Source organism: Galeopterus variegatus, unplaced genomic scaffold, assembly GCF_000696425.1.
Source record: "Galeopterus variegatus unplaced genomic scaffold, G_variegatus-3.0.2 Scaffold225, whole genome shotgun sequence".
In the NCBI taxonomy this organism is placed as follows: Eukaryota; Metazoa; Chordata; class Mammalia; order Dermoptera; family Cynocephalidae; genus Galeopterus; species Galeopterus variegatus.
The window spans coordinates 683,418-710,788 of record NW_007726336.1 but is presented as its reverse complement, the minus strand read 5'-3'; the positions used below and the strand labels follow the sequence as shown (position 1 = coordinate 710,788).

The window sequence follows — 27,371 nt, the reverse complement described above, 5'->3', positions numbered from 1 at the left end:
GTTCACTCCTCCTTGTCCCTGACGCTTTGTCCTGGGGCATCCGTCCTTTACTTCTGTGTCTGTTCAAGTATTGTCTTTGGATCTCAGGATTTTCCGACCTGCAGGGAAAGTCAAAGGAGTTGAAATGATAGTAACTGTTACCCTGAAAGACCCTTTTGTTTTGGGGGTTTTGGGTTTTTTTTGAAGGGGGTATCATTTTTAATCCAAGTACTAATCTTAAAATTAAGGCATATTAGAATATTTGATGGAATAAAACAAAGCATTGGCATGAAGTTTTTAAGATAAAATTCAAGTCTTGCCGAGAAGGTCACTATTTTTTGTTGTTGTTGGGGAGGGGGGGAGGTTTCTTGTTTTTCTTTGTTTTTTTAAAAAACTACTTTCAGCCTAGGTTTTTTGACTGTAGGAGGGGACTGAGTGGGGGCATGGGGGGATGGAAAACCTTGGGAATAACTTCGTAACTGCTAGAACAGTTCTCCCAACACAAGGTAATTATATTGAAAATTAGAAGTGGATCACAGCACATCCAATAGTCCTGTGATCATGCGTAAATTTTAGAAGTGATTTAAGTAATTTTCATTCATTCATTCAATCATGCGTTTGTTCAGCTTGTTTTCATTGAGCACCAACGGTGTACATGGCACACCTACTAATGCAGTGCACAAATGTCTGTGTCCCCTGGAACTTATCTTCTGATTTCAAGCTTGATATGTCAGAGTTACTTCATTAAACAGTTCCATAAGAATGCCGAGATAGTCTGTGAGAAAGTAAATGGACCCAACAGCATCCCTTGGACAAATAAGGCCAGATGACCTTTCACCTCATTGAAAGGGCTCTTGCCCCTGTGTACAGCACCTGCCCCAGAGACGCTCAGCCGACAGTGTGGGAGGAAGTCAAGATGTTTGGAGACAGGTGGCCAGGTGGCAGCAGTGGCACACTGTGACTGACAAATAAGGCCAGATGAACTTTCACCTCATTGAAAGGGCTCTTGCCCCTGTGTGCAGCACCTGCCCCAGAGACGCTCAGCCGACAGCGTGGGAGGAAGTCAAGATGTTTGGAGACAGGTGGCCAGGTGGCAGCAGTGGCACACTGTGACTTCATTATTAGACTTTTAGTCCATCAGTAAGGCAGACAAGGGTTCATTGTGTACCGTGATAAGTGTCTGTGTAATGTAAAGCTTGATGTCTCTGTTTCTTTAAATTTCTCCAAAATCTGGCAGTATCTCATTTCTTTGTGGCCACTGTTTGGACACTGGTAAAGTAAATGGGTACATAAAATTGCTACTCAACTCACACACACCCCCCAAAGACTGGGTTTCAATTGTGGTTTTCCTGTGAACTAAATTTAGTAGTAATAACCCTGTTATAAATTCGGAGTGAGGGTGGGTCAGGAAAACTCAAAGACTTTCGAAAGGAAGATTCCTTAGGAATATAAGGAGCGGACTTCTTTCCAGTTATCTCATGATGCAGGTTGATGTTAATTAAGTAAGAGGGAAGGCTGCCCGTCAATACCAGCCAGCAAAGCTTTGTTTCAGATACGCTCCAGTTACCTGCCGTGGGTACAGGGAAGAGGTGCCTTCCTTCAGGTGAGCAAGGAGGATGCCCCGTCTCACAGGAAGCGCCACTGTGGCCTGGGTTGGTGGCAGCCAGCCTTCCTCTTGGGGACCTGCAGCTCACTGGGCGGTGCTACCGTCTGGCATCACCCAAATTTTGCTAGATAGCGGTGCAGGTGGCAAGTAGGAATGCTTACATGCTTTGGAGTTGGGACGTAGGTGGGAGCAGCTGGTGTGTATTTAATTGACCTTTTGAGATAATTTCCATATAATGTAAAAGTGAAGAGAAAGAGTTAAGGAGGAAAATGAATCCAAAGGAACAGGAAAATGCTCAGCATCTCTTGGCAGGAGGAAGGAGGCTGCGAGAGGGCGCAAAGTGGGGAGGGAATTACACCTGAGCAAGTGGAGTGACTGTCCCCACCCTCGCACACCCTGGCGGGCCCCGCAGTGGTAGTAGCAGGAGTTTCACTCGGTCCTCACAGGATCCAAATGGTTGCCCAAAGAATGAGATGAACTTTTTTTCTTCCTTATCTTTCTCCCTAATTCTTTCCTTGTCTTCCCTGCATAAGTTAGCATGTGATTGTTTGAAAATAAAAATCATTACACAGATCAACTCAACAGTGTATCAGTGAAGAAAAATGACCTGTTGTCATTGCTGTGCTTTAGACCTCCCCTTCCCAAGGGAACCGGCCAGAGAGCACCGCGTCTTTCAATCCATATGAGCCAGAAGTAGGTCCCTGGGCGGCGGAGAGAGGTAAGAGACACGCTTGCATTCACGGGACGTTCGAGAGCCGGGCCGAGTGCAAGGTCATTGTAAGTGTGTGCAGTCGGCTCACGAATTCACCCCACTTTACAGCAATGGTCACCTATTGCTAAGCAGCTCTGTAGTCCAGTGGCAGGTGGCAGACGTCACAGGTTCATGAACAGTGGCAGTTCTGTTGAGTGAAATAGTCTTTTACTACTTTCCTCTCAACTAATTGGCAGTGTTGAAAGTCTACGCTGCTTCTTGAGACTTTCTCTTCTCCTGCGCTGCTGGTACCACTCTAAGTTTGTATTTCTATGAAGAGCATGTTCTTGGAGAGACAAGGCTTCGCAAGGGGTCCAGCCCCGGGGTGTGTCTCTCGACTGTGCTGCAGACCCCCAGAGAGAAGCCTTGCCCATGGACACCGAAGTGTACGAGAGCCCCTACGCCGACCCCGAGGAGATCAGGCCCAAGGAGGTCTACCTGGACCGACAGCTGCTGACTCTGGAAGACAAAGAGCTGGGCTCTGGGAACTTTGGGACTGTGAAGAAAGGCTACTACCAAATGAAGAAGTAAGTTGCTTTGCACTGTCCTGCTCTCGTCCTCGCATGGTTACATGTTAGGAGCTGCTGGGAATACATTTAACGTTCATTTAACCTAGCATGGCCGAGTCCTTTCAGATTAACATTGTAATTTTTGTTAGTTTCTGGTACAAGTGTAATGAAAGTATCCATTGTGGATATTAACCGTGGATGTAATAACTAAGTATATTAGTTTAAATGAAGTGCATATTACATATGCCTGATAGAAAATTAGTAAATCAAAATAAGCAAAAATGTAGGAAAATAAAAACGCTGTATTTGTACCACCCAAGCACCGCTACTGTTTACTTACCTTAGAGTGTATATTTTTTGGATCTTTACATACACACACGTATACATATTATTTAATTAAAATGAAATGTTCAATGATAACAGTAATGTTTTCACTTATTTTCTTTCATTTTATAATTGTGTCTCATTTATCTTACCCAGAAAATTCTTTATTACAAATATCATTAGTATAATTACTGATTTGCTTTATCCTATAATTTCAAATAACAATGCGTATTATACAAGTTAAAATTGCTAAGTTTCTAAAATATCTTCGTATTTCATTTGGTCTTTAGAAGGTATTCCATGCAGAATGTTCAGCAAAAGTACTGTTTCTAAAGTCCTTCAACACAAACCCTCTCTGAATTGGTACGATGCTACTATGGACATGGTTGTATTTAGTTGTTTCACGTTATTTTAAATTCAAGGCTTTTTTGTGAAAAAAGAAAATTTATGAGTAGATACTTCACATAATTTAAGAGTCAAAAATATAGTCAAAAATATACACAGAAACTCTGGCTTTAAGGCTGCCCCTTCCAAACGTGCCCGAGCACGCACGTGTGTATACCCCCTCCACACACACTGACCTGGCTGTGATGCTTATCTTAAAATGTATGTAAGTATCTCGTAGTTATTTTGTAAAATGAATTTAAATTTTCCTGTATCACGGCATGCAATTTCTAGTTTGTGAAAATTTGTGATATTTAAATCTTTTCTTAAGTATGTGAATTAACATAGATATGAATATGGATACATAATTTTAACGAGAGGGCTTGGGAAGAGGAGAAGCCGTTTAGGTCAATTTGGGGCAAAATGATGACTTTACAATATTGAGTCTTCCCCTCCACAAACATGGCCCACACCTCCATTTATTTAGGTCTTCGAAATCTTCTGGTTTTTTAGTCTTCTGTGTAGAGGTCTTGACAACTTTTGTTAGATTCGTTCTTAGGTATTTAGTACTTTTTTTTTTTTTTTTTTTTTTGTCCTTTTTGGACAAAAAGCCAGTGAGCCCTGTGAGCACACCAGTCGTCCCTATATAGGATCCGAACCCATGGCGGGAGCGCTGCTGCGCTCCCAGCGCCGCACTCTCCTGAGTGCGCCACGGGCTCGGCCCAGGTTTTTAGTACTTTTGATGTTAATATATGGTATCATTTAAAAAAATTTATTTCCTAATCCCTGACGTCACTTGTATATGAAAATATGATTGATTTTTATATGGGCCTGACAACCAGCAACATTGCTGAATTCTCTTTGGTGTTTCTCACTTGTTATTTCTAGTAGTTTACCTAGGTGTTCTTCGACCGAAAAAACGTGTTGTCTGCGAATGACAGTTTTATATATATACATCTTATTTGATCCTTATGTTTTTTAAAATTTTTTCCTTGCCTTACTGTATCAGCTAGGAACCGTGGTGCCATGTGGAATAAAAGGGTCAGTAGCGGGCCGGCCCGGTGGCGCACTGGAGAGTGCGCCTCTTGGGAGCGCGGCAGCGCTCCTGCCGAGGGTTCGGATCCCATGTGGAGACCGGTTCCCGCTCGCTGGCTGAGCGCGGTGCAGGCGCGACACTGAGGGTTGCGATCCCGTTGCCGGTCCCCGGTACAGGCATGACACCGAAGGTTGTGGTGTGTGATCCCGTTACCGGTCAGTAAAAAAAGACAATAAGGGAAAAAAAAAAAAAAAGGGTCAGTAGCCTCGTTCCTGATTCAGAGTGAAAACGTTCAATATTTCATCATCAAGTGTGGTGTCAGCTGTGGGTTTGCAGCTGCTCTCTAGCAGATTAAAGAAGTTTCCTTTTACTCTACTTTTCTGAGAGATATTTAAATCACAAACATGTGTTAAGTTTTGTTGAATACTTTTTTCCCCTCCACTCAGATCACTGTATCTTTTTTTCTTTATTGTGTTTATGCCATGAATTACACTGATTGATTATCAAATGTTAAATTCAGCTTGCATTCCTGGAATATGCCCATCTTGTCCATAATTCATTATATCTTTTTTCATAAATCGCTGAATTTAATTTACTAATATTTCTCTTAGAATTTTTACATCTATGTTCATAAGGTATAGCAGTCAATTGTTTTCTGGTAGTTTACCTGGTTTTGGCATCAGGGTAATGCTGGCATTCGTAAAATGAGTTGGGAAATTTCCTTCTTCTTCTGTTTTTCGAGAAGCGTTTGTGGATGTTATTTTTCCTTAAATGTCTGAAAGAATCATAAGGTTTTTACTTCTTAATTTTGACCCCTGCCTCACACCATACGCAAAATCAGTTCCACACGGACAGTGGCCCAAATGTATAAGGGAAAACCGTGAAGTGTCTACTGATAGGGACGAGAACACCTGCACGAAGGCCTGACTCTCCCTCTGTGCAGGAGCCACAGCGTGTGTTCAGTTAGTAACATCCACGGAAGCCGTGTCTGCCTTCCTGTACGTGTGGCAGACACATTCTGCCGTTCTCTTATTGTACCTATTTTATTGGACACTTCTGTTTTTAGTCTCTAGTTTGGGAGTTCAACAGAAGAGGTGCACTTTCCACGTATGTGAGAATTGCATTGCAGAGAGATGCAGTTTTTCAAATCACACATTGTTAAGTTCCATTCATTTCTTTAAGCCCCATCATTTCAGAATATTTTCAAGAGTTCAACATGATCTATATGATGGGGTTTTTTTTGTATTTTTCCATGTCCGGCAACGGATTGCAACCCTCAGTGTCGCCCCCGCACCGGACTGGGACCGGCAACGGGATCGCAACCCTCGGCGTTGCTCCCGCGCCTCGCTCAGCCAGTGAGTGGGAACCGGTCTGTATGTGGGATCCGAACCCTCGGCGGGAGCGCCACCGCGCTTCCCAAGCGGCGCACTATCGCTGTGCGCCACCGGGCCGGCCCCTATATGATGTTTTTATGAGAAAATGAAAAATCCGTTTTTTTGCAAACTTGTTGAGGCTTGCTTAAAATTAACAAAGCTCAGTTGGGGAAAAAGAAGTGTTCTTTAAACTAGGAACTTTATCAATGTAGGCTTTTTAATAGTGCACCCAGAAATTCATTTTCAACCTATATTAAAGGAATTTTATATTTACATTCATACCAATAACTGAGATGGTAACTCGCATGATGTTACAGGAATCCATGCATATCACAGTTGATGAGGTCTATTTGAATGTTATTTAAATATTCTACAATTCAGAGTTTTTGCTTTTCTTCAGCACCACCCCCGCCATTCTTTTTAAGTAACGGGGTGTCATCTCCTTGTGTGTAAAGTGAGGGAATGTGGCTGGAAGGCCAACTCTCCTGTGCAGGGCTTCCGATGGCGTCTTTCCATCCTGCGGCTGGTATTTCTGGGAGACTGCGTCTGCACTGGGATTATGGTCTACAGAAGACGATGCCATTTGATCAAGTTTCTTCTGTGTCCTGGTTTGTCTTGCAGAGGCGTGAAAACGGTGGCCGTGAAGATACTGAAGAATGAGGCCAACGACCCCGCTCTGAAGGACGAGCTGCTGCTGGAGGCCAACGTCATGCAGCAGCTGGACAACCCGTACATCGTGCGCATGATCGGCATATGCGAGGCCGAGGCCTGGATGCTGGTCATGGAGATGGCTGAGCTGGGGCCGCTCAACAAGTACCTGCAGCAGAACAGGTAGCGCCGGGTGGCCCAGCAGGCACAGTAGCCACACTGGGAGGGACGGGCCCACCACCCTACTCGCCTTCCCAGCCTGGTCCATGTTCAGGGAACTCGAGAGAGGGACGAGGCAGACACGGCCTTTGGATCCAGCTCTCACAGCTCTCGCTGCTCAGGGGAAGACTCCGACCCTACAATTGTGTCTTCCTTCTCGTCCTTTCTCACTCCCGGTTGGCCCAGTGGGACAATCAGCCTCAGATCATCTTGATAAGAAATCTCCCCTCACTAGGCAGAGCACGGTCTTTTTAAAGAAACATTTAAAGTAAACATTTTCTAAGGGGTAACAGTTATGTCCTCTATGTCTGGCTGGCCTCTCAGTTCCCACGAATATTTACTCCTGAAAATATCCGCTGTTCATTGATGACACCAGTCAGCGGAGGACTCAGGTTGTCCCGTGTGAAGCTGTTGCTGAGATGGAGGAAACACTTGGAATAAGACAGAAGAGTAGCCACCCAATAGCTCGTCCCATCTGCTGCGTTATGTTTGCACTTTATTTAGATTGTCTCTTTAGTCTCCATAGAAGGGAGGTGTTGTTACCCCTTCTTTACGGGTAAGACACTGAGACTCAGGATTGGTTTTGTTACCTGTTCAATACTGGAACAAGGTTTTGAACTGGAGCCTGGTGTCTCTGAGCTGGGAATGACCACTCTGTTATTCTGCTGCTCATGCAATTCAAAGCACACCGGGAAAATCGAGCCTGTTGAACACAGGAGAGTGGCACTCAGTCTTGAAGAGCCCCAAGTTAGCACGGTTATTTGATGCCGCTCCCAAGTCTAGCTGTTTCAGAAGAATAGGGAATGAGCGGGTTCATCTTCTGTCTGCACGAGGAGTGGGGCTGTTTGTTTTGAGATGGACCACAGTCCACTACCACTAATGACACCCTTGTGGTTTTCAGGCATGTCAAGGATAAGAACATCATAGAGCTGGTTCATCAGGTTTCCATGGGAATGAAGTATTTGGAAGAGAGCAATTTTGTGCACAGGGATCTGGCTGCAAGAAATGTATTGCTGGTTACTCAACATTATGCCAAGATCAGTGATTTTGGACTTTCCAAAGCACTTGGTGCTGATGAAAACTACTACAAGGTAGGAACAACTTAGCTAATACTCAGGGCAGCAGGTAGTAAAAAATGAAAGGCAAGTGTATGTTTATTTTATTATGGCAAGGTTTCAAGAAGAGATTTCACAGGTTAAAAATAACTATGTAAAATATGTTCTTGTCAAGCTGTGATGCCATTGTTTAAAAAGCAAAAATACACTAATATGTCACACCTTGAGATTTACTTAGAATAGTATCTTCCAAATTATGTTCCATGGAAGAACAGGGAATCAGGTATTAAATGATTCATCTGAAAAAAGGAATGGGATTCCTTCGTTAAATTACTTTGGAAAACATGGGTTGGACAGGTTGATTCTTGCGGGATTTCCCAGAACCCTTTTCATGCTCATCGACACTGTGAATCTCAGCAGAGCGTTTGCTTTGCTGTGTTTCTCAGACCTAGTTCACCCATGGAACCCTTTCCCAGTAGAACATCTAATAACATCTGTGGACACTGTGCCTCAGCATGTAGTTTGGATCTACTCCAGAATAACCTTTCGATGGGCACCTATCTGTGCCCGCAAATATCAGAAAATGAAGGTGAGAACTACCAATAAATCCATCATCTACTTCCACTATGAGATTAGGGGTCCATGCCACTAAATATGTGGAAATTCTTCTATTAGTTTAATTGCTATCCAGGGGAACTGAAGTGTAAAAAAAAATGTAATTCTGGAAAGAAGAGATCAAGGTGGTCATGTGAATGAGGCTAGAAAAGAAATATGCCCATGAGTTAGTTAAGGCAGAAATGATGAAGAAATAGGGATGGACCTTCAATAAAACATAAAGTGGAAACCAGTCCTGGACACAAATGTGGACTTCCTAAAAAATAATTTCACAGTGACCAACTGCACTGGCTGACGTGTCCCCTATCTGTTACCCTTCTTTGAACCCTCAAATGAACTGATAACAACTAAAAGAAGGGGTAAAAGATAAGAAAAAGTCTCATCTTTATTTGAAGTCAACCACAGTGTATACCTAGGGTCTGCCTGGACCCGATGGAAACGTAGTGGGATTGGAACCCAGACAGTGGAGAATGCCAGTGGCAGATCTGCAGCTCTGCAGGTCTCCTGTAATGTCCAGAGGCCTCAGAAATGGCTGCTGCACCCCGAAGGCCCGACCTGTGAGCGGTGGGATGGGGTGAGTGCAGGGGCTATGGAATGGTGCCTGGGTTCTGCACCTGGCAGTGGTCAGAGAAGCCGCCTAAGTGACGATGCCCACTTTCCCACCCCCTCTGTGAGAGGCAGCTGCGGATCTCCAGCAGCTAAGGGACAGAGTGAAGGATGAGAGACAGGAAGTGAGCCCCCTTGCAGGCAGACAGACATCACGCTGGGGAGTACAAAGGCCCAGAGAGGAAGCAGCAGGCACAGGCCGACAAGTGCTCTGCTCCCGCCACAGCCCCTCCTACTCCATCCTTCCTAAGTAGCTGTCGCAGAGGGAAGCCCCTCAGAGGTGGGCCATCCCATGCAGAGGCTGCAGGGACAGAGCCGAGCAGGAGAAGGCTGCTGCAAACCCAAAATGCACTTCCCATCACCATGACCTTTTAAGGGAGAAGACAGGCTGTCTGAAGCATTGACTCAAAGAGGAGACCGAGAGGTTGAATGTAAGTGCTGCTCCCTTTACTTACCACCACATGACAAACTGTCCTCAAACTTAGTCCCTACACACCACCAAGCCCCTGAGTACTCACAGTTCCACAGGGTGGGCAGGGCTTGGTGTGGACGGTACATCTCTGCTCCATACAGTGACTCAGGAAGGGACTCACGGGGGCAGAAGGATCCATTTCCTCTCTGCTCACTTACACAGCTGGTGACTGACTGGACATGGCCTAAGGTCTGGGACACCCCTGGGCTGTCAGCCACACACCTGCATGTGGCCTCTCCTTGTGGCCCCTGGGCTTCCTTACAGCATGGTGCTGAGTTCTGGGGCTGCCAGGCTCCGAAGGCTGAGCCCAGAGACTGCCTCGGGGTCCGAAGGGTGGACAGACCCCATCCTTGAGAGGAGGAGTGTCAAAGAATTTGGGGGCCAATTGTGAAACTGCCACAGGTATTAAACAAATACCACTAGGAAGTAAACCAGAAGATCTCTGAAAATCAGTGAAAAGAAATCCATCACAGAAATAAAAGCCACATTAGAAGCACCAAAAAGATCTCACACATTACTGAAAAGACAGTGACAAGGAGGGTTTACTTTAAGAAAACAAAGTGAAATGGGAAAGACTAAAGAGTCAATCAAGATGAAAGAGGAATGGTAACCACGGAAGCCAGCGAGCACCACCCTGCAGGAGTGTGCACAGCAGTGGGGTTGGGGCAGCATCGCGGCTGTAAGCACAGGTGCCCTCGATACGGCAGCTCCTCACCAGGACAGACACACGCAGTCACAGAGCTCATTCCAGCATGATCTCCAACAGCACACATCTGGAAACAACCTCCCGGCCTTGCATGGGAGCCTGGGTGGCTCAGTCCTGCAGTCACACGAGGCACCAGCTCTTCTAAAAGTGGCTGCAGTGGCACATGCTAATGGAGAACTGCGTCCACAGCACAGGGCTAAGTGCAAAAGTTAACAAGCAAAGGGCAAAAGCAGATACCCCAGTGTTAGTACCAAAAATAAAGTATGTGTTACGGATGCACGCTTGTGTCTAGGTTGTTCTGGAGGGTACAAGAAGATTATCACAAGTGGTTGCCTCCATAAAGGAGGAGCTGGAGTCGGTGGAAGAAAGAGACCAGCTTTTTAGCATATTTAGGATTTGTCAAAGGTTTTCATTTTATCAGTGCAAAATTCAGAATAAGCTTGAAATAACACACATGCCTCTGCTGCTCATGACTTTTGAGGAACACATCACATGACTGTGTGATCAGCGTGTCATTTAGAGCTGTGTTGGGATCTCCAGATGGATGTCCCAAATTTCTCCTCGTGACCCACCACAGTGCAACGAAGTCAGTTTTCACTGAAATCACGTCCTTCCCACCCCAGGAGACTGCACACGGGTGGAGGGTGGTGTGGGCGGGAGGCTGGGGCCACACAGACCCTGAGTCCCAGACACTAAGGGAGCTTCACCCCACACAGTTGTGATCTCTTTGCTCCCACTTGCTTTTTTAAATTAGGAAATTAGAAAGTTTGGAGCATTTTAAAAGTGATACTAGCAAATAGTTAGCATTGGCTTAAAACCACAGACAAGGCCACAGCAGCGGTGGACTGTGCTGGCGGACAGCTGCGTGCGCTCAGTGCGCTGCGAGATGCACTGTCCGCGCCTCCTCCACCTGCGGCTCCACGAGGCCCGTGTGGCCGGAGCACGACATGAGTGAGAATGACCGAAAGATGCAAGCAGCTTGGCCTGACTCTTAAAAATGTTCTTTAAATCTTAAAAATAGTGCTTAAGATTTGGGGATTTAATAGTGTGTTTTAAATTCAGACCAAATAAACACACACATACACACACGGCATTCTGTGGGCCATGATTTTATCCTCTTTTTAAATTGTGGTAAAATACACATAACATTAAACTAGCCATTTTAATCATTTTTAAGCGTGCAGTTAGTAGCGTGAAGTACATTCACATTGTGGTGCAGCCAGTCTCCAGAGCTCTTTTCGTTCTGTGCAGCATAACCTCTGTCCCCATTAACCAACAGCTCCCCCAGCCCCCAGCCCACTATTCTACTTTCTGTCTCATGAATCTGAGTGGAGTCACGCAGCGTTTGTCCTTTGATGACTCAGCATGATGTCTTCAAGGTTCAGCCACGTTGTAGCATGTGTCAGAATTTCCTGCCTTTTAAGGGCTGAGTGATGTTGCATTGTCTGGATAGACCACATTTTTTTATGCACGCACCTGTTGATGGACACCTGGGTTGCTTCTGTGTTTTAGCAATTGGGAGCAGAGCTGCTATGGACATGGGTGGACACAATTTTATTCTTAACAGAACGTTTCCACCTGCTTCATTTACAGGCCCAGACTCACGGGAAGTGGCCCGTGAAGTGGTACGCCCCGGAATGCATCAACTACTACAAGTTCTCCAGCAAGAGCGACGTCTGGAGCTTCGGCGTGCTCATGTGGGAGGCATTTTCCTACGGGCAGAAGCCGTATCGAGTGAGCCACCCCTGCTTTGTTTCCTGACTGTGTGGCCATGAGAACAGATAGGCACCGATCCTCTTTACCTGCACCTGAAAAGCATCAGATCTGGGCACCCTCTCCGAGTCTTTTATTATCTTTTGACAGCAGGCAGTTAAGATGACCCAGTTTATACTGAAGTGAAAAAGTGTGCTGATTGAACAATACTTGTTTTTCCCACTGTGTATTACTACACATGCGTAAAGTCTATACCCAGATCATCCTTTGAGGTGGAACAGAAATAATAACTATTTTCAGTATCAAATTTGTAGCTCAGGTACAGTTTTCAGATTATTTCTATCAAGATATATATGCCGAAAAGTGCACAAATCCTGGGATACGGCTCTGTCGGAATCCCGAAAGCCCCCACCTCTGCACACCGCAGCTCTTCTGCAAGGATGACCCATCCTCCTCCTAGCACCGTCAATCAACATCGACTAGGTTCTCCTTTTGTGTACTTAATGAGATTGGAGTTAGACGACGTGACCTCCTGGGTGTCTCGGAGGGGGTTCTGTTGCTTAGTTTTGCCAGCACTGTGTTCTCGAAGCTCACGTGCATGTTTCCTGTTTTAGGGAATGAAAGGAAGTGAGGTCACTGCCATGCTGGAGAAAGGAGAGCGGATGGGGTGCCCTCCGGGGTGTCCAAGGGAGATGTACGATCTGATGAACCTGTGCTGGACATACGAGTGAGTACCCGACGCTTCCTGCCTTTACCCGGTGCTCTGGGGCAGGTGGCAGGGCTGGGCATTGAGAAGCGGCATAAAGTCTGTCTTTCTGTGAATCAGGAGCGTGCCCCTCTGATAAACAGTGGCATGGGGCTCGACTCTGCTCCAAGACATCTTGCTTCCTGGACCATTCACTTGTGTTCTCCAGAGTCCGAAGAATACGTTTAGATGGTTAGTGTCTAAGCTTAAATACAGACGGTGTAGAAGGTGGGGTGGGGCACGGTCAGAGCACAGAGGTGTGTGGAAGAGTGTGCTGCTAGCCATCATTGCTGGCAATAGAGGACGGTAGAGGTACTCAGTGGGGGACTGCTAGACATTCCCAAGTCCCTGATTACCTTCGGCAGTGAGGTATGACCGTAGCTTGTGGCCAGCCCACAGGTGGACTGGCTAGGGTGACGCTTCCCTGGAAGCCACTCAGTCCTTGAAACAGTAGCCTCTAGTCTACCCTGACTGCCTAGTGGATCCCAGAGCTGTTCATGCTTTTAAAGTACACGTGACCTTGTGCTCAGGTGTTGTTCAGGGCAGCTCATCCGGAAAGGAAGATGCATTGCACCTGACAATTAGGGACGCGGCCTTTGACCTTGCCTGGGCTCAGCAGCCCGGAGTCCATCCCTTGGTGACCCTCAGCCACCTTCTCTGGACCTCTGGCACTGAAGTGCACACACAGAACCCTGTGCAGTCTGACCAGAAGCAAGTGTTACCCGGGCCACACGTTTAACAATGTGCAGAATCAGGTTCACGGTCAGTTACAGCAGCTGTAACTGCTGAAAGCTGAGGGATATTCCCAATGCTGCAGATGCCACTTGGGATTCTGTGACCCCCACCACATCCTGGAGCACCATTCCACCCCCATAAGTGGGTATGGAAGTAAAGAATCTCACTCTATCTAGGAGCCATCTGGGGGCAGTCACAGGGCGGAGGGTTAACCGGGGGGCATGTGTTCCTGGTCCCAGCTGCTGACATCATTCAGGAGAGGGCCTGGGGTGGCATCTTCAGTACGAGAGTGCCTGTGTGGGCCATGGGCAGCTGCTCTAACCCTGAGTGTTAATGCTCAGGGAATGGCAGGGTGTCAGCAAGAGAGGGTGTTATTCATGGTGTCCATGCCTTGAGGTCTTAATTCCCCCTGCGCCCAAACTGCAATAATTACAACCTTTGGCAGGTAGGGCCCAGCCATTTCTGAAGTTGAAGTTGAAGGTCTGGACTAGAAAATGAAGGAGGAGAGAGATAGACAAATTAGCCCCTGCAGTGATGTGCTGAGGGTCTTGTCTTGGCTGCCTCGCTCGTGGCACCTCCAAGTGGCATGAAGTCCAGAGCCGGGAGCCACTGCTCTGCGACCAACCAGGGGCCTGTCCAGGTGGGCAGGCATGTACGCTTTTGTGTGCAGCACTGTTCCAAAGATCCACAGAGCTGCTGGGAACTGTGAAGGCTTTGCTTTTGGTTGGCACCGTGCCTCACCATACACTCCACTGGATTTGGAGACTTGGCCAGTTGTGAGGATTCGCTGGGAGCCAGATCCGGAGCAGAGCCTGGGTAGGAAGCTGCTCCCAGAGGCCTCTCCTCAGTGCATTTCATTCCCAGAGTCCGAGTGACCCAGAGCAGCAGCACAGCCCACCTGGCAGGGGGAACCCCTGACGCGTGGAGGTGTGACCATTTCCTAGAAGTGTGCTGTAATCCTGCCTGCAGCTTCCTTTGGTATTTTTCACTTCCTCAGGAGTAAATGGACCTTAAATCATTCTGAAACAAAGGCAAAAGCCTGGAATTAAAATCAGCTCACAGAGGGAGAGTTAAAATTAGTTTTTGCATTTAATGTGAATGCTGATATGTTTATTTCTGCTGTTGCTTCTTTGTAGTGGATGTTTAACAGCCGGGAGTGTGGGTAAGCAGGGGAGGGGGCTCAGGGTAGGATTGGGGAGTTGAGGGAGGTGCTGGTGAGGAATAAACCATTCATGGAGTGATGCTGCAGGGGCACGGTCTCCTGCTGGCTCCTGGGGCACGCTGAGGGCTGTGGAATACCTTAGTGCCTTGTGCGTCCCTGTGCCTGCCTCTGCCCCAGATGGACGTGCAGGTCTGAGTGCTGTTAGCTCCAAAATGACCCACCAGCAGAGACATGAAGGGGAAACAGTCCCTTCTCGGTGTTCACTGGAGTCACAGCAGAGTAGAGCCATCTTCTCTACCTGAGAGAACGTTCTTTCAAGATGTACTCTCCTACCTGGAGATGGAGTTTCAATCTGAGTGAGGTTTGCAGGCAGGCGATGGCCTTCCCTTCAGTCCCAGCCCCTGGCCTCGCTCTTGAGAATGCTTTTCAGTGAGTTCTGCCTCGTTAGCTGGGAGTCAGCTCCAGGCTATGTATACACATCAGTTGAACAGAGATAGCGATGACCTCCATGCCCCAAATTAGAAATGAAAACTCTTGATCAAACTTTGATTTTTTTCCAACAAAGCTGTATTTATGAAGATTAAAGCATTTCCAGTAGTGACCTCATGGGGCAGGGGTAGATTTCAGACACTTTGTTTAAACATACATAGTTTGGACTTCTAACCAAGATGGTGGAATAGACGGTCCCCAGTGTCACCCTCTCCCACAATCAACCAATTTACAACTATTAAAAGCAACGACTGCCAAGCTGGGGCCACTAGAGCTCAGGGGAAGAGGAGGAGAGACCTACGGAGCTCATGAAGGCAGGAGAAGCCACGATGAGAGAAAGAAAAAACCTTTCCAACAATTTTGAGCCCCAGCTGCTTCAAGGCTGGAGCTGCTAAGCACACGGAGCAAGAGCTGGCAAAAGCCACTGCTGTGCCCTTCAGATGGAATTGCTTGGAGGCTGCAGGGGAGAAGAGTGGCCAGCAAGACCTCTAACAGGGTTCCTGTGGACCCACATACTAGCAAGGAGCCACAGACGATTGAAAAAAAGGAGCCACGCAGAGGTCAGTGAGTGATCACAAGGGACTGGCAACACAGTAAGTGTTGGAGTGTGGGGGTGGGGGAGACAGGCCACCTGGGGACAGCATGGATAGCTGATCTGCCCCCCAATCAGCACAGACCCACTCAGTGGAGACTGGTCAGGAATAGAGAACTGCAGGAATAGGGGGTACAGTTTGCTGAAGGGACTCAGGCCCAGACCAGAGTTTCCATACAACCCAGGTGCACCAGATCTCCTGAGACCCGGAAGTGCTTACAAGGCCAACAATTAAAGCCTGAGCTGCACAAAAAGCCTTTCCCAGAGAATCAGCAGCAAAGCAGCAATTTAGCTCAACCACCGGGCTCAAGTGCTGGTTCCCACAGGAAGTTCCTCTATTTTTAGAAGTAAGCAAAGGACAACAAATTAGTTCCAGTGCAGAGTTTAAGTGGTGGGAACAGCAAATAATCCAACACAGAACTGAAAGAAAAAATAAAACACCCACAGACCAGAGACAAAGGTTGATATTAACCAGTAAAGGTCTAACACCTCCAAAGAACACCTATAAAACCTAGAAGGACCAGAAGCCCCCCTGGGCCCCCAAGCCAGGGTAGTGAGAGGCTGAGGGCCTCAGCTGTGCCCACCTTATGTCTACATCCAGCCCAGTGATGACCACTGAGCTGCTGGTGGAAATGCCCTGAGCTCCCAAGCCAAGAAGGTGGGGAGGGAACTTCAGGCCTCAGCCATGCCTCCTGATGTCTACATCCAGCTCAGCAACGACCACCCCACTGAGTGGCTGTTGGATGTGCCCAGGGCTTCCGGTATGGGGGGAACTGAGGGCCTCAGTCACGATCCCCTGAAGTCTGCATCCAGCCCAGCCATGCCTGAGCTGCCGCCACATGCACCCTGAACTCCCCTGCTGGAACGAGGGCATGCCACAGGCCTTGACCGCACCCCCCTCTTTCCTCCTTCTACCCTCTCTCTCTCCCCTTCCCCCGGAACTGCTCCACAACAACATCTGAGAATGCTAAAAAAAAATAATAATAAATAAATATATTTAAAAAAATAAACAAACATAAATAGTTCGATATGGTACAGTTGAATGCAAAAAAAGATTTCGTGGTGCTGGGCTGGCAAGCATGCAGAAGCATTAGAGCTCGTCAGGTAGCCTGGGCTGTTGCCCCACGTTCTTGGGAAGGTGCTTGGCTTTGTCGTCAGTTCCAGGGTGTGGTCCTGGAGGGACTTTTCAGCACAGTGAGGGAACCCTGAGGAGGCAAACATGATCCCTTCCAAACGATCCGAGCAGCATGCCCAAGTGAGAGAAAACAGAGATGTCTGTGAATGTTTGCTTAGACATTGCAAATGGTTCAAAGCTTTCCCTGTGGTTCGCTGACATCAGTCAGTACCTTACTTGCCAGCAGGGACTACAAAGCCTTGCTGTGCTGTGATTTATAATAGACAATGGCTGGTTCTTTGCTTCTGCTATGACAGGCTTTGAGTTTTAATAAGCAGCCATATCAACAGCCCATTTTCAGAAAATCCAGAGCCACGGGTTGGAGCGTGAGGAGCGAGAGTTATCAGTTCTGTCCATATTTTTTCTCTTAACAGAATTATGAGTCCAGCGTGAAATAAACGTTCCATATATTGCCCAACCCAGTACTTTCAGATGCGTTCTGTTTTGCTAGAGTCATGAGGAGGCAGCGTCTGGACCTGGGGTTAAAGGTTCTGAGTTCTAGCGCAAGAGGGGGACATGAGCCCCGTGGAGGTGGTTTCCAGTAAGAGGGGACATGAGCTCCGTGGAGGTGGTTTCCAGTAAGAGGGGACATGAGCCCCGTGGAGGTGGTGTCCAGTAAGAGGGGACATGAGCCCCGTGGACGTGGTGTCCAGTAAGAGGGGACATGAGCCCCGTGGAGGTGGTTCAAGGGCAGGTCTGGCTTCTGTGGGTCTGGGCTGGGCTGAGCCTTCGGTGGCCGGTGCTGGGCCGGGTGAGGCTGTGAGCTGCAGGCCCAGGGCGAGCCAGCATGGGGCGAGCCGCTCGCTCCGCCTGCACAGGCCCCGCTGCCAGGGGCGCTTCTCACCAGCTCACTGACCAGTGACGCGTCTGCTCCCTTTCCAGGGTGGAGAAGAGGCCGGGGTTTGCGGCGGTGGAGCTGCGCCTGCGCAACTACTACTACGACGTGGTGAACTGACAGCCCCGCGCCTGTCTGGGGCCGCCGCTGGGCAGACGAGCAGCCGCAGGAAGAGGCGTCCAGGTGAATCGACTTTCAGCGTTTCCAGTCCTCTGCCCGGGGGAAAACGCCCGTGACTGTGGCCTAGAGCTGTGCTGGGACATGCCCTCCACGAAGACGGCCGAGTCCCCAGGAGAGACAGGAGGATCACACGAGCCCACTGGATGCGTCCGCTTCTCCTGCCCGCGTGGTTTTCATGGCAAGTTACTTTTAGCATCTGTTCCCGGCTTCCTTCTGTGTGTTTCCAGCTCTCTGGTCCTGGGCCGCATTGGAACACCCAGCAGGCCCGGAGGCGTTGCCAGGAGGCGTTGCCTGGAGGCTGGGGTGCTCCCGCCCAATCTGGCAACTCCAAAGTGCCCAAGGGTGCAGTTAGCACATGACTCCTGAAGTGCAGCCTGGGAGGGGAGGACAGAGGAATCGGCTGCCCCTACAACGTGGCTGTGATCCCTGGCCACCGAAAAGCTTTCCTGACGATAAAAGTGCTTTGAGGCTTAAATAAAAAATAAATTTAAAAAACACAAAAATCAAGCTTGACCAGTGTGGTTTCTAAGCCTGTTGCCAGTTAGGGGGAAAAGAGTACCTAGAGACTGCTTTTGTCGTCTGTGTCATGAGACAGAAGACCGACAGCTACATGGAAGACGAGGACCGTGAGGGAGCCAGCCTGGCCCACCCTCCGCCTGGAATCCTCGTCCTCCAGCCTCTCATGAAGACGGCACGTGTGTGGGGACTAGTGAAGTCCTGCGTGCCGCCACACGGGGACACCAGGATGCCTGTCATCCTGAGCCCGAGGACCTGAGTGCCTCAGCCTGGTCCAGGCCTCCTCTCCTCTGCAGCCAGATCTCCCCCGTCGTTTTCTGTGTCTGTGATGGAGGGCAACTGTGGTGACCAACGCCACCTAAAGAGGCTTTTCTAAAGAACGTATTAATTCATAATAAAGCCAAAGACCTTGACCCTGCCCACAAATAGGCCTTACTGAGCGTGACTTTGGGTTGAAGACGTGAGACCTGAAAGTTGTGTTCTAGTTCCCTAATCTTAGCTAATTTTTGACTTTATGTTTGGTCTTATATGAGTCATCACCCACTGATGGCCATTGTGCTGTGGCCCTTCAGTTAAGGAGATATTTAGCCGTGATTCTTATTCAGTAGATACGTAGAGGCTTGGACCCATCTCCTCTCCGGCTACGCCCAAGGATTTTTAAGTGTGTGGACAGCCGTGGGTGTAGAGGGGGGCCCTGCTCCTACCAGAGGGGAGAGAGGCACAGAGAAAGCATTTGGTACCTTTATTTGGCCCAAAGAAGACATGAGTTCCTCATAGAACTTGTGTTAAGAAATTTCTAGAAGCCATCCACACTTTTTGGAATCATTGCTACCTGTTGGTTTAATCATTTGTTAAAGAGAGGATCCCTGTGTGCTGAACACACTGAGCAGATTCTCAGAACACATCTAGAGTCCCTGAAATGAAAATGACCCCTGACAAAACATCCGTCGGTCAGGCCGTAGGTAGGTATAGAATCACAAAAGGCAGGGTTGGCTGTGCAGGATTTCCACCTGAGGACAGGCCGTGCCACTGGAACCTCAGTGCCTTCCTTCTGTCGCCCGAGTGTGTCTTCAGTAAAGACCACTCGCTCATGGAAGTTGGGAAGCATGCATGGGGTAGATGTGAACAGTTCCTGGTTCCTTCTTTCTGTGTGATTTTTCTGGCCTCTTTAGCAGCCCCCTCCCCTCCCAGGAGCCTGGGATGATGCGCATCTGGAATGTGACTGGGTGAGTCACGTCACAGAAGGCAGGGCAGCGGGACTGTCCTATGCCTCTCCCCCTGGCAGGGCAGGTTCCTGTGTGCAGAATTCCCACCGTGGCCAGCATGAGGACGGCTCCTCTAGGACAATTGTGTCCAATGGTCAGGAATAATTCTTTCCCCTGGGGTCACAGAGGAGGGAAAATAGGGAAAGGTTAGCTAATTGAAGAATCCTTGATAATGTGAAAAGGGCTAAATGTGGAAGATTGGGGAAAGTCTCCAGGGCTTCCGCCAGAGTGTCCAGCTTGGGCTGGATTCCACACGCACACCACCCTCTGACTGTTCCACCCACGTGTGTCCCTGGGATCTGGGCTCACTCCATGTGCCTTTCACCTTCTGCTCCTTTAGCAGGGAGTCAAGGAGCATTAGAGACGACAGACTGCCCTGGTCAGCATCACATTGGCCACAATGCCTCAAATACCTTGTCCCCCAGCAGGACCGAATGTTTCTGTAGCAGAAAACTGTCCATTGAGTGGTCAGAATCATTGCACACATGTCTCATGTGAGCCCTCTGTCACCCAGCTCTGCTTGTATTTGCTGGGCGGTGAGTTCCCGTTGACGTCAGCCCAATAACTGCAAAGCCACCTGCAGATTTTTCAGGCCTCCGAGCCTCCTAAACAGCATGCTCCACTGGTTAAGCAGTGTATCGTAATTTCCATTCATTTCAGAAAAGCTATATTTTGTCATCTGGACATTTTTTTAAACTACGATTTTTTTTTTTTTTTTTTTTGTCTTTTGTCTTTTTTCGTGTCCGGCAACGGATCGCAACCCTCAGTGTCGCGCCCATACCGGACCGGGACTGGCAACGGGATCGCAACCCTCGGTGTTGCACCCGCACCTCGCTCAGCCAGTGAGTGGGAACCGGTCTGTATGTGGGATCCGAACCCTCGGCGGGAGCGCCGCTGTGCTCCCAAGTGGTGCACTGTAGCAGTGCGCCACCGGGCCGGCCCTAAACTACGATTTTTAATAAGAAATTTAAATTAGCTTTGTGATGATTTTCATGGAAGTTACTAGGCTACACTATCAAATAAATAGTGTTAAATGGTGTTGTCAAATGTGCAACATGTTCTCTAAAATGTTAAATCCTGCATGTCTTAAAAAGGTGGATGTACACAGGCCCCTGGAGCCATCTGGGGGCCTCTGCCACACACAAGGAGCAGGCTCATCACAGAAGGCCCTGTCTTGCCAGGGAAGGTCTGTGCTCTCTCTTCATGGGCAGTGGATCTGCCCGGTGAGGGCCTGACAGCCTGCGTCTACACTAACGGAAGGGGACAGTGGAGACCCAGAAATCCCCCACGGGGCCAAAGTAGGATTATGGGTTGTGAGTTTCTCATTTTCTGTGAAGACAGCGCAGGGAGCATCAGGGTGGGCAAGAAAAGAGTTCCAGAGCCCTGAGCTCCTTCTATTCTAAAGGAGGTTACAAACAGGCACACACACATACACATGCATGTGTACACACACACTACACTCATACATGTGCATGCATGCACATTGACACACACGTGCAAGACGCGTGTGGACACGTGTGTGAGTGCATGTGTGCACTTGGACGCATGTGTTGACACATTTACATACGTGTGCACATGTGTACACACATGCATGTGTGCACACATAAATACACCATGCAATATATACACACATCATGCAAATGCAAATACACCACACAAGCACACACAACACACACACACACACACACACACATATCCACACCATACACACTGAACCTTACTCCAAATAACCACTCAAAAATGAGTATGGGGCAGTCAACCTGCCCATGGACACACCCCATGTCTGTGTTCACCTCCTCTGCCACCCTTTCTGGGGCCAAGCATTAGAGGGACCCTCCTGCTACAACTTCCTTTCTAGCTTCACTGGGGTCCTCCCTGCTCCTGTCGAGTCAGAGTTCTGGAGGAATGATGGGTGCCTGGCCTTGGCGAGCCCAGAGACAGGAATGACACAGACTGCCCAACAGCCCCTCGGCCCACGGAGCTGCTCCAGAATGCAGGGGGTGACAGCCAGTGCACCAAGTGGGACTAGAACACAATATGTACAAACAGCTGCATGCCCCCCCTGATCCCCACAATTTCAGGCAAGAGGTGGCCACACTGACACGTGTAAGTGCTGGGCACAGTGGCCTCATTCTAGACATGTCAGTGGATGCCACGGTCTGTGCCATGGGCTGTGCCTGCCGTGCCATGGCTGTCCCAGGGAGGAATCCTGCACCCTGGGCTGGCTCAGGAATAAGTGAGACCTTTGACTTCCCAACCTTCAACCCTACTGGGGGCCTTTCAATGATGTGGGGTCGCACTGACAGCAGGAGACTGCTTATGGCTAGTGTGAGATGGAGCAGACAGGACTTTTCTTTCAGAGATTCGGAAGGGACTTCAGAACAGACTGATAAACGTGTTTCCACTTCAGGGAGGAGGGATGATTTTTGAAAGAGCCAAAAGTAGATTTGGGGGTTGGGAATTATCTTTTTGTTCGAGATCCACAATGCAGTGTCCCCTTCCTTCTCCTGGATGCTGGATGCTGGCCTCAGGGGACGTCCCCTGCTTCAGTGAGAGCCTACCTTGTTGAATCATCACAGGGCTCCAGTGCTGCACCCCAGCACAGGCCGAGCACGGTGGGTCACCCCGCCTGTTCCTTCTGGCTGGCCTGTCCCCTGTGCCCCGTGTCTGGAAGTGTCCCAAGAGAAGCTTGACACAGCCTTTCACGAAGTGTCTTCCAGGGAGAGTCTGGAAGGTGGAAGCGTGCTGTGCAGCGAGCAGCTCTGATGAAACAGCTCTGAAAACAGACTGAGGACTCTCCCACCCCACAATCCCACGGTGGCCCATCATCCTATTCAAAGCTCTGAGGAACATCAGGACAGAGACCTTTCCACGTGTTTTTTCTAGACGTCTTCACCCATAGACGCACTCCCGTGCTCTTTAGCCACTGGCGGGATGGCGCTGGAGTTCCTCACACACAGGGGCACACTACACCTGCTGAGCATTAGGCTGGTATCTAAAGTGCAGCGCTGGGCATTTGCAGAAAGGTCATCCGGTCCCCTGAAATCTCTCCACGCAAGCAGCTATCTGTGTTCTTGAGAGCTGAAGGGCCAGCCCTGTCCCTTGTTCTCAAAGGCTGGTTGTTTACATCTCTCTCTCTCTCTGTCTCTCACACACACACACACCAGGACACATATAATCAATCTTCAAAGAAAAAAACGATGGCGTTTTGCTACAGCAGGAGTGCTCAGGGTACTTAATTTGATGTTTCATGACAGAGAGCTCTTATTATTTGGTAGTTTTGCAAAATTAACCTGGTGAAAGAAAGAAAGCTCCTCCAGGGCCACTGCCACCGAGGCAGGTGAGTGTCCCCTGCAAAGCCCGCTTACTCTGAGCTAATGGCTCGATGCCTCCTGTGCTGTCCGGGACCCCCACCCACTGGCCTGTCACGGCAGTTGCTGTCCCCTCCTGGGGCGTTCCATGACCAGGTGATGCCCACAACCCACATGCTGCTCAGCAGAGACATCTCCAGGAGCTGTTTTTTTGTTTTTTTTTTTTTTTTAGCTAAATGTTATTTTGCTAAAGCCATGAGTCATAGACTTTAAGCCTTTGCAATCTTGAGGTCTCTTAATGACTCTGTTTTCCACGACTGTCATCAAACTGTGGAACAACGCATGCAAAACGTGTATTGTTCATAAACAACTCTTCGTCATTCATGAAAATGAAGAGCCAGCGTCTGACACTGCTAATTCTACACAGCTCATGTCAGATGACATCATCAACTCCTATGAACACGATGCAGTAAATGCTCCGCTCTCCTTCCCTGACACAGGAGCAGAGCAAAGGCCGCAGCCGCAGGGGGTGAGCAGGGAACACGCGCAGGAGCCACCGCGTATCAGAACAACTGTTTTGCTGAACCAGAGTCCTTCTCAAGTGGGGACTGCCAGAAAAAAAGTGATTTTTCTGGGAGTAGGAAAGTCAACTGTGCCAACTGCACAGGAAGTGACTTTTCAATTTCATAACGAACTGGAGATTCCAAGGTGACGTCCCCCGCAATGGCGCCTTTCGTCTGGAAGCCCCTGATGAAGTGCACTTTCTGGATGCAGGATCTGTGCCCAGGAGTGCCGGGCAGCTCTCTCCCAGCTGAGTGTCCAGGTGGGCAAACTTACCCCGCCGCCTGCTGTCACTGTGAACATCAGTCAGAACTTAGGGACGCAGCTGCCCAATACCCCCCCACCCATCACCCTCTTCCCCCTCTTTTTGGCTTTCATCAACCTTCCACCACAAAGAAAAAAGAAAACAAGATGCTTGACCAAACCGATCCCAATGACCTGAACTTCATACCCCATGCTGTTGTGCGCGTGGCAGGAAGATCTAAACAGAAAGGAGTGAGCTAAGGACTCCTCGGACAGACACCAGCAGACAAGGAGCTGGGTGGTCTGCTCTTGAAATAAGGCAGACCCAGGATGCAGAGAGCTCACGCCAAGGAGCTTCACCGCAGGAAGAAATACTGCCCCATTAAAGCTCGGCACAGAACAAACAGCCGTTTTAATGGACTTGTTTCGCAGTCAAAACATTTAGACACTTGTTTACTCTAGAACACTCTTCTCTTAAAATTAATAAGATGTCCATTCCTTGATGTTTTGCTTCGAGATGTTTTCTCAATTTCATCCCAGTACTTTATCCTCGTGCACTAAATAGCAGTCTCTCTCCTACAGGACACTTTTCACTTGGGGTGGAGTCGCCCGACAGTGCCGGTGTGTTCATGCCGTTCACACTCTGCCCTCCTGTACCTGGGGGTTGGAAACGCAGGGTCTAAAGTCAGCTGCGGGGGCTGGATTCTTTCCTGGTGCCCCCTCAGGATTCCACGTGTGTCTCCATGTGTGTGTCCGTACAGTGTGTGCATGTGTGGTGTGTTTGCTTCTGTACATGTGTGTGCGTGTGTGGTGTGTGTGGTGTGGTGTGTGTGGTGTGTCTGTGTCTGTATGTGCTGTGTGTGTGGTGAGTGTATGTGGTGTGTGTCTGTATGTGGTATGTGTCTATTGGTGTATGTGTCTCTGTTAAGCTGGTGTCTGTGTCCTTTTGTTTTCAGCCCTTCCTGTGCTCTCATATTTCTGTCACCCACCAGTGTGGTCGTCACTCTCCCGTGCGGGTCACAGGCCCCTGTGGACAGGCATCCACAGCTGCGAGCCCTCCGTGGGTCAGGACCCTCCACGCGCCCCACATCCAGCAGGCCTCACCTGTGCACCAGTCAGCTGTGCCGTGGACACCGCATGGCACAGTAGACATCACGCCACCGTGGAGAGGCCACACCTGGGCCCATGCAGCCCAAACAGGCCAGCACACTTTCCCCTGAGTCTTCGTAGGAGCCAGCCGTCCCCACTCATGAGGCAAGCTCTGCTTTTCTTGGCTTCTCAGGTATGGGTCCTGCCCCAGCCCCTCTGGAGTATGGATGAGGTGGGCACAGGGTGGCACCCCCTTCGTGTCTGTGGGTGCTTTCCCTGTGGAACCCGGGCATCCTCACACACACAGCGCCTGCCCTGCCCACCAGCCTGGAGCGAGACACCAGCCTGGTAGGTGGCGCAGGCTGGGTGCCTGACAGCAGACACACCACGTGCAGTCACGTCTCCTGTGGGCTCCAGGCGAGTGGTGGCTGGTGGCGGTGTGACAGAGGGCACCAGCCTGATGGTTCATGGCTCTCATCAGTGTCAGCAGCTGCCACGGCCCAGCATGGCCCAAAACTGGTCTACCAACATGGCTGGTAGGGCAGGGACTCTGCCCAGGGGCTCTGTGGGTGCCACACGCCACTGGTGAATCTCAGAGATGATGTCCTGAAGCCAGAACAGGTCTCGATAGGAGAGAAAACAGAGTTAGATTAGTCATCCACGTCACCCGAGGGTGACATTAGAATCTACGTATCACAGCCTTAGTCCCTCCCCATTCTCAGCCTTTGGAGAGCACAAAGAAGGTTCACATGAGGCCCTCCAGCAACCCACGGCCACCCCCCAGCCACCCGCCAGCCACCCGCCAGCCACCGGGGCAGACAGCATGGAGAGCGCTCCACAGGGAGATGCCCAAGCAACATGACAACGCCCGGAGCGCAGCTCACGCGCGCGGGCTCCGTGGCTTTGGTGGATGAGACGTGCACGGTGTTGGTTTTGAGCACTCTGTGATAGAACTTGCATTTCCATAATATTTTATAGCTCACAGAGCCTTTCCAGGTATGTTTTCTTTTTTTTTTTTTTTTTATCTTTTTTCGTGTCCGGCAATGGATCGCAGCCCTCAGTGTCGCGCCCGTACCGGACCGGGACCGGGAATGGGATCGCAACCCTTGGTGTTGCTCCCACACCTCGCTCAGCCAGCGAGCAGGAACCGGTCTGTATTTGGGATCCGAACCCTCGGCAGGAGCGCCACCGCGCTCCCAAGCGGCACACTGTAGCAGTGCGCCACCGGGCCGGCCCCCAGGTATGTTTTCTAATTTAAGTCTAAAAACAACCGGCTTTTGAAATAGCTGTTTTTATGAACTCCTCATCTCACAAATAAGAAGGCCACCACTCAGAAGACAGCAGCACGAAGAAGGGGCAGACGCAGATCTCTTTGTGTAACGCCCTTGGTTCTCAGGCCTGGCTGTCCATGAGAATCAGCCGGAGCGTTAAGAATGCTGCTGCCCAGGCCCCATCCCATGAGAGTCTGGGGTAATGGGTCTTCAGGGGGGCCAGGGCCCAGGCACTGATAATCTTTAAAAGTGTACCAGGAGGTGACTCTTGCAACCCACTGTGCTTGTGTGGCCTTCGCCGCTGTTCCTCTTGCTCAGGGCTTGAGTTTAGGGATTTGGAATCATTTGGGGACCTGGTGTAGGAAGCTGAAGGTCAGAGCCGACCTGAGTTCCAGCAGGTTGGGTCCGTCCATTCTAGGCCAAGTAGCTTTGAGCCGGATCACTAAGTGCCCGCTGGAATAGTTCTCTAAGGCACCCAGAAACTCCAAACTGGCTAAGTGATGAGAGTCTGGGATGCTCTTGGCTGATAGGAAAACTGCCTCGGGAGGTTTCGCTGTTGGTTCACCTTGCCACCGTTCTGTGAGTTAGATTCCAACGTTCTGCGGAAGAACGGCATTCTATGGGCAATCTATAGCACGAAGAGGGCCACGTCGTGACCAGCCATGCTGGCTCGGCACGTCAGGGCACAGAGCTGGGAATGGGGCCACATCCCTCACTCCTCTGTCTGCAGAGCTGGGCACGTGGGGGCGAGGGTGCCAGGGGGTTGCTGAGCAGGGCATCAGGAGACAGACTGGGTGACTCTGGAGGAATCTCAGGATGCCTGTCGAGTCTGGCCTTGCTGGGAGAAGAATCCGGGAGATCCCAGCTTCAAATGTCAGAACACCACCATCTCCATCCCCAGAAATGCCCAGCAAGGAGCACAGCCCAAGGCAGCTCCAGCCTGGAGCCATTCTCTTACAAATAGTCCCCTGGAGATCTGCATCTTTAGGGCTGAGCCGCAACCAGCCTCATTTCAGAGGGCCCGGAAACCACAGTGGCGCCCCGGGGGAGTTGAGTGTCTTTTAGGGCTACACTCAGAGACCAGGGCAAACTCAGGCTGCAGGTCCTGATGCCCTCTCACTTTTGGAGTCTGACGCTCACATGATTTTGGGGTCCCTTTTAAAGGGAATTTTGAGGAACGACCAGAACTGGATCTGGTCAAGGCGCA

The 27,371-nt window shown here is 49.6% G+C and overlaps 1 protein-coding gene across 1 annotated transcript in view; it reads left to right on the top strand.

The window, feature by feature from the left end:
• SYK (spleen tyrosine kinase) overlaps window positions 1-17,996 on the top strand; it is a 52,923-nt gene extending 34,927 nt beyond the window's left edge. The window contains exons 7-13 of the mRNA XM_008566155.1: window positions 2,216-2,303; window positions 2,686-2,863; window positions 6,584-6,793; window positions 7,731-7,920; window positions 11,877-12,017; window positions 12,611-12,723; window positions 17,776-17,996. Coding sequence (XP_008564377.1) covers window positions 2,216-2,303; window positions 2,686-2,863; window positions 6,584-6,793; window positions 7,731-7,920; window positions 11,877-12,017; window positions 12,611-12,723; window positions 17,776-17,848 — 993 coding nt within the window. The 3' untranslated portion in view covers window positions 17,849-17,996. The remainder of the gene's footprint in view (window positions 1-2,215; window positions 2,304-2,685; window positions 2,864-6,583; window positions 6,794-7,730; window positions 7,921-11,876; window positions 12,018-12,610; window positions 12,724-17,775) is intronic.
• Window positions 17,997-27,371: the final 9,375 nt, after the last annotated feature.